Source organism: Lycorma delicatula, chromosome 1 (assembly GCF_047948215.1).
Source record: "Lycorma delicatula isolate Av1 chromosome 1, ASM4794821v1, whole genome shotgun sequence".
Taxonomy (NCBI): Eukaryota; Metazoa; Arthropoda; class Insecta; order Hemiptera; family Fulgoridae; genus Lycorma; species Lycorma delicatula.
The window spans coordinates 224,372,531-224,385,769 of record NC_134455.1 but is presented as its reverse complement, the minus strand read 5'-3'; the positions used below and the strand labels follow the sequence as shown (position 1 = coordinate 224,385,769).

At 32.2% G+C, this 13,239-nt stretch overlaps 1 protein-coding gene across 4 annotated transcripts in view; it reads left to right on the top strand.

Annotated features, from left to right (window-relative positions):
• krz (beta-arrestin protein kurtz) overlaps window positions 1-13,239 on the top strand; it is a 277,684-nt gene that overhangs the window by 187,238 nt on the left and 77,207 nt on the right. For all 4 annotated transcript variants that reach the window (XR_012757434.1, XM_075373598.1, XM_075373603.1 and 1 more), the window contains exon 3: window positions 1,186-1,216. Coding sequence is in view for 3 of the 4 variants with exons in the window: in XM_075373598.1 (XP_075229713.1) it covers window positions 1,186-1,216 (31 nt within the window). In the remaining variant the exon portion in view is untranslated. The remainder of the gene's footprint in view (window positions 1-1,185; window positions 1,217-13,239) is intronic.

Sequence of the window (13,239 nt, the reverse complement as noted above, 5' to 3'; positions counted from 1 at the left end):
ATATTTTGGCCGTAATCATTATTAAGTTCGTTATTTAATTACAGTACGATTACAGCTGGTTAAAAAAGGTTCAAAGAAATATTTTTATTAAATGTCGATAATTAAAGTTTGATTTTTGTAAATTGGAGATTTTTTTATTTCTAAAATGCATTCGTTTTACAAGTGTTTATTATAGATTCAGTTAGCCGGAAACCAAAAAGGATGAGATTGATGTAAAGATGCATTGATTGATTAGACCACATCAGGCTTTTAAATCTTAAAATTAGATAAGTAATTATCAGAACAATTAACAGAGTAATTTCCAAGTATAGGAAAAAAGCAATAAAAATATCCTACTCTAACCGCAAGCGGTTTATGAATTGGAGATTAAATTTTGGCCGAAACAGTTTTCTAACTTATTAACCTTTATTTTCTTTTTTCTTTTTGGCTATAGAATCATCTCCGGTGAAATTGCCGTGCAATTTGGAATCACCTGTTTTACAACATCGATTTTATTTATTCAATCTCGTAAGTTTCTTTGTAACAGAGTATAAATGTAAACAAATAATCACTTCAGAAGTTTGCCTTGGGTAATATTCGTACGTATGTGTGTTGGCGTGCTTGAATCTTAATAACATGTGGCTGGATGAACTGATTTTGATGAAATTTTGTATCAGAGATCCGTGTATGTAGCGCAGTCTGGTAGAATTTTGGGTCAACATTTCCTAGAGGGTACTTAGTTTTTAGGGATCAATTTTCTCAAAATTTTGCGAACATAACTTTATATTAAGCTCATTCTTATCTCACCTTTAAAAATAAATTGGCTCTGAAATTCCCCCTTCCCCAAAAATCGAAAAAAGGTATCTTTTTATTTATTAAAATAATAATTTTATTATTTATGATATATTTAACAGATTTTTTTTTGTCTTCCTAGGTTAAGTAGTAGTGCAAGGACAAAAAAAAATTCTTTGGGGGCAATATTGGGACGAGGTAATCGATCAAAATTTGAAAATATCAATTTTTTTATAACTTTTTTTTGTTTATTTTCCTGTATAATTATTTGTCCATCATATAAGAATAAATAACCAATGTCAGGAAAGTATTACAATATTGTCATCTATATTTTTGTGACAGTAGTTGCATGATAATTTTACTTGCATTTGCTCCTTTAATTTTGTATTATTTATTAAGTTTTATCTTTTTCAGAGTTTTTAAGAAGAGCTCACCTAACGGAAAGGTAAGTGTATTTTAAACAAAAATTAAATTAAAGTATGCGGCCATCAATGTTCACGAGCAATCTTATATACTTTTATTTATCATTCTCTTATTTAAGACTATGTTGTATTTCGTTTACAAAATATCTTTGTTGTGATTTATTTATGAAATCGGAATCATTTAAATTCTTTGCGGTAAATATATTACCGCGAAGAATATTTGGAGGTGTATATTTTAACAAGACCTATATAGCGGGCCTGAGTAACGGATTCCTACCAATTATGAAGGTAGTAGAAAATATAATAATTGGAGGAATCCAGAAAGGAACTAAACGAGAACCCTTTTAGTAAAGGTAACAGGTCCGCTTAACAAACGTCTTTTGTAATACTGCCTTCTGACACACAATGAACAGATGGTTGTTGGATGTACCGTGAGAAGAGTCACCGGACCGGGTTAAGGAATGCATGAGAACGAACAGACTCAATCGATCATTCTCACGCTTCGAGTTGGGTCCGGTCAGGCAGGTGAAGAAGAGAGAAGTATAAATACTACGGGGAAAACCATTTAAAAATCAGTTGTGCGAACCAGTCCAGCGAGGAGAGTCTGCACTCACGAGACTGCGAAAAGTCAGTTAGTAAGAGCATTCTGCGGGGAGGACACTGAAAGAGCGAATTTCCAGTGTGAATTAGGTTCGATACGATTAAGGTGACACCTCGAGTAATTCCAGTAGACAAGAAATACTATCGGTGAGTTACTGTAAAACTATAAGTGAAAGAAATAATTTATTAAATTTCATTCATAAACTGTTAGGGTTGTTTTACTTTTGGACTGCAAAGGTATTTGCAGTGAACTTAACTTTATACTTGTCTTATATAAAGTACTATGATTTGTTAATACAAGACTAGTGGTTGAAAGTGTTAAGAGTAACGGTTATGCTATAGCTTTTGTTAATGGATCGGAATTCTGATTTTCTATTTATCTACCTGGAATAAATCCTGATGATTATTTTAAACTCTGTCTTGTGTGTAATCTCTGTTTATTATTTCTATTGACATTTATAACTTTTGATGTGTAATATTATGATTGTTTTCTGTTTTGATTGTTATGTATTAATTGTTCGATTATTATAACCGATTCTGATTGTGTTTGTGATCACTATGATCAATATTTGTGTATTTACTATTTTTCATTAATTATTTTATTGTTGTCGCTTATTATTATTATTACCATTGTTATTATTTCACGTTTTTAAACCAATAACCTGTAATCATATTAAAAAAAAACTAAGTTTCTGTAATATAAATAAAACTGTTTTTAACAAAATGATACTAACATCAAAAAAGGTAAGATACTACATTTGTATTACACTGGGGAAAAAAAAAGAATTTTTTTTTGTCTCTGGAAGAAAAATTTGTGATTCTGATAGTATTTTTCTCCTGAATTCAAATATGATATAGGTTTTTCCATATGGTAAGGTTTGCGAGAGACAGGCATTTATAATTTAGCCAGATATTTTTACACGGATTTGAATACTAGATCGTGGATACCGGTGTTCTTTGGTGGTTGGGTTTTCAATTAACCACACATCTCAGGAATGGTCGAACTGAGAATGTACAAGACTACACTTCATATACACTCATACATATCATCCTCTGAAGAATTATCTAAACGGTAGTTACCGGAGGCTAAACAGAAAAGAGAGAGAGAGAGGCATTTATAATTTCAATTCAAACATTTTAATACTTTCTGAATTCTTAACTACACAATATTCAAACATTTGACTCGCCTAGAAAGTAGGACATTACTATTTTCTGCTATATTTCGCCTGTGGAGCATCCCTCTTCATGGTCCAATAATAATCGACCACCAAATTATGATTCCATTTGCCTTGATACCTCTTTTCCATAGCTGAAATCTCCTGATGAAAGTGTTCCCCGTGTCCATCGCTCACTGCGCCATGATTTTCCGGAAAGAAATTTAGATTTGAATGCAGGAAGTTTACTTTTAAGGATATATTATTACAACCCAAATGTTTATAAGATCGTTGACAATATCACGCTGATTTTCCGCCTTTCGATTTCCCAAAAAAATCTGAATAACATTTTTGAATGCTTGCCAAGCTGCTTTCTCCAGTAGATTCAATAGTTCCTCACACTTTTCATCATGCATTTGTGATCGTATATGTGGACCCACAAATTTTCCTTCTTTAATTTTTTCATCACTAATTTTAGGAAATTTCTGTTTTAAGTACATGAAACCAGGAGTACTCCCATAGCGTTGACGAAATTCTTCATTAATCCTAGTTTGATATGTTAGGGAGGTAGATACAAACTTTTAGCACTATACAATGGGTTATGTTTCGCATTTTTCTGTTCAGGAATGAGCGATTCGCGTTTAGGTTATTCTTTTCTAATGAAATGGTTTTTTCTGTCCCTACTATCCCATTCACAAAAAACAACATTACTTTGTGTAACCAAGCTGCAGATCAAGATTAAGTGCAATTACCTTCAAATCACCACAAATATCCCATTCATACACTCTATATTTAAGCTTTTTCAGTATAAATTTATAGTTTTAATATGTTTCTTTCGTACTAGCTGAGTGAGCCAAAGGTACTAATGGGAATTTATTGCTATTTTGCATAAGCACAGCTTTTAAACTAACTTTAGAGGAATCGTTGAACAAGCGCCATTCTGTTGGCTTATGTTCATTACCAAGTCTGCATAAAAGAAGAAATGTCATTACAAAACACTAAGCCATTCTCTTCAAAAAAATAGAAAAATAGTCTTTAAATTCAGTATGACGATTACGATAAGTATATATCTTTCTATTCTTCTGAAGAAGATTCCATTCTTTTAGCTGGGAAGCAAGCATTTCAGACTGTTTTTTGGATAATTTTAAATCTCGTATGAGATCGTTATGAATTTCTTGAGTCAGTAAATGAGGCTCAGATGAACTGCTTTGTTGAAAAGTTCTCTAACTGGAATCTGTTTCTTTTTCTTCCTTACTTCCATCAGACTGAGCTCTCTTCATCTAATGTCACATGTTCTGGGGGGCTTTGGAATGGGTAATTCTTCGCAGTGTGGAACTGGTCTCATTGCAGATTGCAAATTAGGATACACCACTGTATGTTTTCATTTTGACGTAGTCCGTTTAATATTTGTTAAGCAGAAATAACAGTCACAAGAGCGATCTTTGGGTTCCTTCCAAATCTAAGGGATATCAACTGGCATGTGGCGTGAGCCATTTTTCCGTGCACTGAAAAGCCTACAACACTATAAACAACAGATATGTTGGGCTCAGGCCCTTTGGTCCCCGATTTTACACCCAAAATAAAGTTCATAACACGTTTTTACTAATAGTGTAAGGTTTTTTCTTTTGGAAATTGAGCGTCACTTCACCACATACATAACAAAAATTGTTAGGTTGATTTGAACAAAATCTAGGCATTATGTAACCAACGACTAATTAAAAGAAATAAAGTTGTAAATGTGTAAATACACAATAATTCAAACACACAGAACACTTACAATGACGTGTTTACTGGTTCACTGTTATCTCACAACTGGCATCGTTCTAATGAATGTGTGCTACACTAGATGACGTTTGTACAAGTCTATACACGTCTGAACCTGCCCAGCAGTAGCAAGGCTACCCTTCAAGTTAGCTCATTTGGTTCCATCATATACAGTGCTCTAGGAGCCTTTACTTGACAATGGACAAATGGACGAAAACCCGTTTTAAAGTATTTAAAAAAATTAAAATAACAAAAAAAACTGTGAGTGATGGAGAAATTCCGATTACATATTTGAAAACAGGATAAAAAACTACATTAAGTACACCTATTGGTACTCGTGAGACAAAAATCATGTGAACCAGTGTTATCAAAATTTGTTATTAATTTAGAGTTTGTCTAAAAAAAAAAAAATACATGTTAAATATATGTAATAAACAATAGATGTACAATAATAGATAATAAACAACGTTTAAGCGTTCCGTATAATAAGCAAAAAATAGAAAAATTTGTTACGAAACTCTTACCGGCCCAATTTCACTTATTAACAACGAATAATAATAAATTTTCTTGTTTCTGTAAATGTGATATGTATTACATATAAATGAAATTTACATGATTTAACAGATATTGATAATAGAACTGTAGTATCTTACCTTTTTTGATATCAGTATCATTTTGTTTAAAACAGTTTTATTTATATTACAGAAATTTTTGTTTTTTGAGCGGAATTAATGATATCTGCGATACTCTTACCGTACGTACGGTTTACAATTTCATTGTAATTTTTTTTTTATCACTGCGTTTTGTTAGATTATTGTTTTATATTTTTTGTATGAATTACTGATTGTCATCTTATGAATTTATTATTAAAATTTGGTACCTTTCTGGAACAAACAAATATCCATTTTTTTTAATTTCTCGGCCAATCTATTTTGCCGATAGTCATATCATTCACTTCATACCATACGAGGTGTGTGAGAAAAGTAATGAGACTGGCTTTTTACTTATCAAAGTTTTATTTTTTTCAAACAACAGTATTATCCCCTTCAAAGTAATTCCCTTGGGCAGCTATGCACCGGCGGAGTCGTTGTTCCCACTCCTGGTAGCAGCGCTGGAACGCTTAAACTGGTAGGGTTTTAACTGGTTGGTCACAGTCTTTTGAATGTTCTTCAGAGTTCCAAAATGACGTCCTTTTAAGACATGTTTCAATTTCGGGAAAAGGAAAAAGTCACAAGGACTCAAATCAGGTGAATATGTGAGTTGAGGAACCGTAGGAATGCGTTTTGAGGTCAAAAATTCCGTGATTGAAATGGCCGTGTGACACGGGGCATTGTCATGATGAAGCATCCATTTGTCTGCAATGTATGATCTCACGCGAATCACTCTTTTCCTAAGCCTTTCAAGGACACCTTTGTAAAACACTTGGTTGGCAGTTTGTCCTGGAGGATCAAATTCTTTATGTACGATACCCCTACTGTCAAAAAAGCAAATCAACATGGTTTAGATCTTTGATTTGCTCATTCGACATTTTTTCGGTCGAGGAGATGACGGAGTGTGCCACTTCGCTTTGCCGCTTTGTTTCAGGATCGTACTTAAATATCCAGGATTCATCACCTGTGATCAAACGATTGTAGAATTCTTGGCCATTTTCATTCCTCTCAAGAAGATCAACGCACACGTTTCTTCGATTGTCCTTCTGTTCCGTTGTGAGGTTTTTCGCACAAATGTTTCGCATGTCCAAATCGTCTGTCAAAATTTGATGTACAGTGAAAGTGTTTAAATTTAACTGTTCACTCATCATCCTTATTGTTAAACGACAGTCTGATCTCACAAGGATCCTCACACGCTCAACGTTTTAGTCAGATTTTGAAGTTGAAGGTCTCAACTAATTTTATTAGGTCATTTTATTTTTAATTAGATCAAGCTAATTTTCAAACGTCTAAATTTATTGTACTAAAAACAACTGTTTTTAATTTTTACAAATTCGTAACATTTTCTGTTTAGTTTTGTTTTGTTTTTAATAATAAAAGTCGATTCCTTTTTTTATTTTCATAGACTTTATTACATAAATTTTCTCAGAATTAAATTCACTACAAGTTTTTATAAAAATTTACGCATTCACTAATTATTTAACAAAGCTATTACTTCACCCTAAAAAAAACATGTTTTTCGTCACCTAATTTTTCAGTTTTACTTTGGCTATCATGAAAACCAGAGTGATAGTTCTGGGATCTGTTTTATTCGATTTTCCAGGTTTAAAAACATGAAGAAACAATCACACTTCTACCCCTTATATGAACGCCTTAAAAATTTCAGTTTAATCTCATTTCAAGGGACAACTGAAATCCGAGGAAACATTTTCGCTAGCCGGAACTAAATAACAAAGCGTTTTCTGACATGTGGTTGAATGAACTTTTTTCTTATTTCAAGCTCTAGAATCAGTTACCAAATAAATGATTTCTCTTTCCTCCTGAATCACTCTATATATGCATCTATCATTTTTTTTAAAGAATTTAAATTTTTTAATTTTGAGTTGCTATAAATTTAACAGTTGCTGATCATCTTGGTACCATCTGAAACCTATTGTTGCAAATTTTGCATAATCAATTTTAAAACTAGAATGTATCGAAATTTACGAACAACTTTTTATATTTAGAGGTACATCTTTCAATTTAATGTTTTTTTTCTAAAAGTAACTCCATATAACCTTTATCAGGTCAGAAAATAATGACTAATTAAAAAATCGCTAATTAGGAAAAGTCACAACTGCTTATTTCCTATGTTTTTAGTATTTTTACTTAAATTACTAGTGTGTGTTTATGCGCCTTGTTCAATCATTGGCTCTTGTTAGCGTACTATGTATTCTCTTTTCTTTTTGTTCTATCTGTTTTATGATCTCCCCTTTGATTTCTTTTTCATTTATTTTATTCTCAATGCCCCTATGAATGTGTGTAGTTCCCTTTTTGAAATGTAAAGATGTACTATCACAATATTAAGAACGTGTTTATTAAGTTTTTAAATGATTTCAGTATAAAAAATAGTATGTACAATTTAAGTACTATACATTAAGTACACTTTAAGCAGGTGGACAGAGCATGACTACCCCCCCTCTCACTCACTCTTTCCCCCCCTCACTCTCTCTCCCCCCCCATTCACCCATTCAAATTCGAATTTAGAAAAATATAGGGATTGGTTTTTAGATATTTACATGAACATTACACCAAAAATCAAGTTGAGATCTTCATTTGTTACAAAGACTTTTAAAAAAATAGTAAATTTCATTGTTACTCCATTTTAATCCTTTAAACCCAAAATTTCAAAAACCCTTTCTTAGTCTGCACTTATACCGTAAGAAAAACGTGTATACAAATTTTTATTAATTATTCTTCAGTAGTTTTTGCGAGTTTTGATGAATCAGTCACTCAGTCATGACAAGTTGCTTATAGGTTCACATGTATGTATGTATGTATGTATGTCACACACAAGACACACACATATACACATACACACACACATGGATATATATATATATCTCCTAACGAACTTTTTCTCTGTTTTTCTCGACCCAAATTTACAAATAACTCGCTGACCCGACAGTGTTTCGCCATTGCCAGATTTGAGTATATGAGGTGTGTGAGAAAAGTAATGCGACAGACTTTTTATTTACCAAAGTTTTTATTTTTTTCAAACAACAATATTATCCCCTTCAAAGTAGTTCCCTTGGGCAGCTATACACCAGCGGAGTCGTTCCCACTCCTGGTAGCAGCGCTGGAAGGCTTCAACTGGTAGAGCTTTTAACTAGTCGGTCACAGTCTTTTGAAAGTTCTCCAGAGTTCCAAAGTGACGTCTTTTTAAGTCATGTTTCAATTTTGGAAAAAGGAAAACGTCATAAGGACTCGAATCAGGTGAATAAGGGGTTGAGGAACCATAGGAATGTTTTTTTGAGGTCAAAAATTCCGTGATGGAAATGGCCGTGTGACATGGGACATTGTCATGATGAAGCATCCGCTTGTCTACAATGCCTGGTCTCACGCAAATCACTCTTTTCCTAAGCCTTTCAAGGACACCTTTGTAAAACACTTGGTTGGCAGTTTGTCCTGGAGGATCAAATTCTTTATGTACGATACCCCTACTGTCAAAAAAGCAAATCAACACGGTTTAGATCTTTGATTTGCTCATTCGACATTTTTTCGGTCGAGGAGATGACGGAGTGTGCCACTTCGCTTTGCCGCTTTGTTTCAGGATCGTACTCAAATATCCAGGATTCTCACCTGTTATCACACGATTGAACAATTCTTGGTCATTGTCTATCCTCTCAAGATCAACGCACACGTTTCTTCGATTGTCCTTCTGTTCCGTTGTGAGGTTTTTCGGCACCAATTTCGCACAAACCTTTTGCATGTCCAAATCGTCTGTCATCATCCTTATTGTTAAACGACGGTCTGATCTCACAAGAACCCTCACACGCTCAACGTTTTCGTCAGATTTTGAAGTTGAAGATCTCTCTGAGCGAGGTTGATCTTCAACGTGTTCTCTGCCTTCCAAAAATGATTTTTGTCAGCGGAAAACTTGTGGTCTTGATAAGGAATGTTCCCCATAGGCCTGTTTCAACTTTCAAAGGTCACACTCGCGGATTCCCCAAGTTTTAACACAAAACTTGATGCACAACGTTGCTCTAAATTCCGTTGCTCCATTTTCGTAACGCCCAACAGAAACACAACTTCACTGATGGCATTGTCAAAAATAATGTGTTGGCTGAACGGAGTTGAAACTCGTACTGAGCATGTGGAAGGGATGAACAAACCGGTCTAGCACAGACCGGCAGACACAGTGTTGCCAGATCGGTCGCAGTGTTACCAATCTCATTACTTTTCTCACACACCTCGTATATATAGATTAAATGAACACAAATGAAAGTTTGATAAAACATTAAAAAACTGAACATTGCTGAATATCTGTTTCGTAAATATTCCGACACCGGCGTCACCTTGCAGGTATTGCTTCTACAAAACTTTTTCTTTCACGTAACTAATATATATTATGAGTATGATTCATATCGGTCCATAAATACAATTTTTCGTAATATCTCGACCCCCAACACCACCTAGCGGGTCTTTTTTTGCAAAAATATCTCTTTTCATGTAACTAATATATATTTTGAATATGAGGCAAATTGAACAATAAATACAATTTTTCAAATTGTCTCGATCCCAGCGCCACCTAGCGGGTCCAAACTATTTCGGAAACCTTCGCGGGCATACGCACAATAACTCGCTAAAGTTTGTCATAATCGGATGAATACGGGACAAACAAATAAACATTCATTTGTATATGATAAGATAAAAGATTAAGATTTAGGTTTCAAACTATTACTATACCTCTTATAATAAGCATTTTAAACTACAAATTAAAGCACTTTTAAGATAAAAAATCTTTCTTAAGTATATTTTAACAAGAACAAAACAAAAGTAATGAAATGTAGTAGAAATAACAAAGATGGACCACTGAATGTGAAAATAGGAAGAGAAAAGATTATGGAGGTAGAAGAATTTTGTTATTTGGGAAGTAGAATTACTAAAGATGGACGAAGCAGGAGCGATATAAAATGCCGAATAGCACAAGCTAAACGAACCTTCAGTAAGAAATATAATTTGTTTACATCAAAAATTAATTTAAATGTCAGGAAAAGATTTTTGAAAGTGTATGTTTTGAGTGTCGCTTTATATGGAAGTGAAACTTGGACGATCGGAGTATCTGAGAAGAAAAGATTAGAAGCTTTTGAAATGTGGTGCTATAGGAGAATGTTAAAAATCAGATGGGTGGATAAAGTGACAAATGAAGAGGTATTGCGGCAAATAGATGAAGAAAGAAGCATTTGGAAAAATATAGTTAAAAGAAGAGACAGACTTATAGGTCACATACTGAGGCATCCTGGAATAGTCGCTTTAATATTGGAAGGACAGGTAGAAGGGAAAAATTGTGTAGGCAGGCCACGTTTGGAATATGTAAAACAAATTGTTAGGGTTGTAGGATGTAGAGGGGATACTGAAATGAAACGACTAGCACTAGATAGGGAATCTTGGAGAGCTGCATCAAACCAGTCAAATGACTGAAGACAAAAAAAAAGTATATTTTGAATAAACATCTTGAAATATTAGAGATTCTATTGTTACACAATTTCAATATTAAGTTTTTTAATCAACATTTGATTCTATTTTTTTATAATCTTTAAAATGTACATTTTTAGATTTATTCAGTGGTAAATTCTTAATCGGTGTAAATCTATTAAAGTAACCTTATCTCTGTCTATCCAGGTTTTACAACAGATTATGTTACAGTGCTAGAAAGTTACTTCAGTAACTGAAGGCTGTCCCTTACATTAGTAAAGCAGAGATTTAATTTGTTCACTGATATAAAAAAATAAATTGCTAACAAAGAATTTAAAATTCTCTTGACGGTGCAGTAAACTCCTGTACAAAATATTTTTGTAATTAAATTTTAATTAACAGTATTTCATTAGATTTTATGAGTTTTGAGAGGTTCCTTTAGTTTTCAGAAACATGCAATTGTTACCATACCAAAGAAAGCAGAAAAAGATGTATGAAAATATCATATTATAGTCTTTAACATCTCACTCAAAAAGTATTTACCAGGACAATTTTATACGTGAATAGAACGTGTGGTGAAGGTGTACTATGTTGAGACCCATTTGGTTTTTAGAAATAAACAGGAATAAGGGAGAGAATTTTGTTCCTTAAACTATTCTTAGAACATATTAATGAATTATTAAAGAACATATTAATGTATTTAAATAAATCATGATGCTCATTTTTATTCTTTTCAAAATAATTTTAAAATGTACTATTTAATAATTTTTCCAAATTAGAATAATGGCCCAATTAATCTGAGAGAAATCACTTTTTTATAAAATTATTTTATTTTTAATAAAAGGTACCTCATTTTTCAAATGTACTCCAATTAGTAGGGTTATTATAGAAGTTTCCAATAAAAAATACTTTCTCCAATAATAAAAAATACTTAACATTCTCATAAACATGAGGATATGAATGCGTCAACGGTCCAGGGGATGACGCCCCTGGCTAGACGTTCAGACATGCAAAGTGAGCCCTGATCAGCTAGTCATTTCTAAGAAATAATTTTGTATGTGATATTTATTAGTTGGGTAGGTAAATAAGTTTGACCCCAAATATGTTTTTAAATAAAAATTTTTATAAGGAAGTCAAAGTAAAAAAGACAGAAAAATGCCAGATTCTGGCCAGGAATTGTCCAAAACCATTTGAATGAGAATCTATTCAGAACACCTATGCCAAGCAAATATTAATTTTAATTGCCAGTAAGATGCAAATTGAAACTAACGTAATTATATTTGTCTAATAACTTTGATTAATTACATTGTATTTAAAAAAATTGAGGTACTACCTGAGGTACATCAGCCAAAAGGGATTTCTATTCATACTGACAAACATTATTTATAAATGATAAAACTGAAATATTGAATTTGGTTTATTGTACAAATTAGAATTTTGTTTGTTTTGAATGCTCTAATTCTACATAAAATCAATATCAGCTGTTTTTCATTGGTTATTTGTATAAAAATATTAGTGTTTATGAATAATAAAAAAATTTTTATATCATTTAAGGATTTCTAATTCCTTAATATTAAAAATCCTGTACAGAGTCTTTGATTGATTATGCAGCATTTAATGAATTAGGAGACAAGTTTATTGGAGATTCAAATTTTTTTTTTTTTTTTTTTAAGTTAATTAGAAAGTATTTTGCATATTTTTACACAATCCAATGAGAAAGAAATTTTTAGTTTAGTTTCATATGTTTGTATGTGTAAAGATTTTCTGTGAGAAGTCACTATTATTTAAATACTTTAAACAGCTTATTTATTTTAAATTATCCATTTCAATATTTTGTAGTAAATGAATGATTTTTTTCATATAAACTTTGTCTGTTATTATAAAAAAATTATGTTAAAAGTTATCATCACTTTCTATTCTTTTTTGAAAGTGGATTAATGACTTCATTGATCATATGAGTTCATACTGTCACAATAAAGACAGATGCCCTCCAGGTGATTGATCACTGTTGTAAAGTGTCTACTTTTTTATACAATACTTCTGTGTCTCATGTTATCTTTTTCAACAGCTAGTGTCTGTTTTTATACTTAGTGTTTCATTGATTTTTTTATACAAAAAGTTAGACCTGGGAATCTAGTTAAAAGAGTGATTTCTTAATTTTATCGAATGCACATGTTACTAGTGTTCTTTGATTTAGAATAGAGTTAATGACATTATTAATAATATAAACTGCTTAACACTATATTACTTGCTTCCTTCAAGCACTTTTGGCTATTCTGCCATCTTCACGAGGGATTATAATTTATGATTTAAATATATAAAAGTATAAAACTCACATATTTAAATTATATACATAACAATTGATCGTCATTTTGTAAAAGTTGAAGTCTTAAGTCAAAATAACCACATTGGTATTGTAAT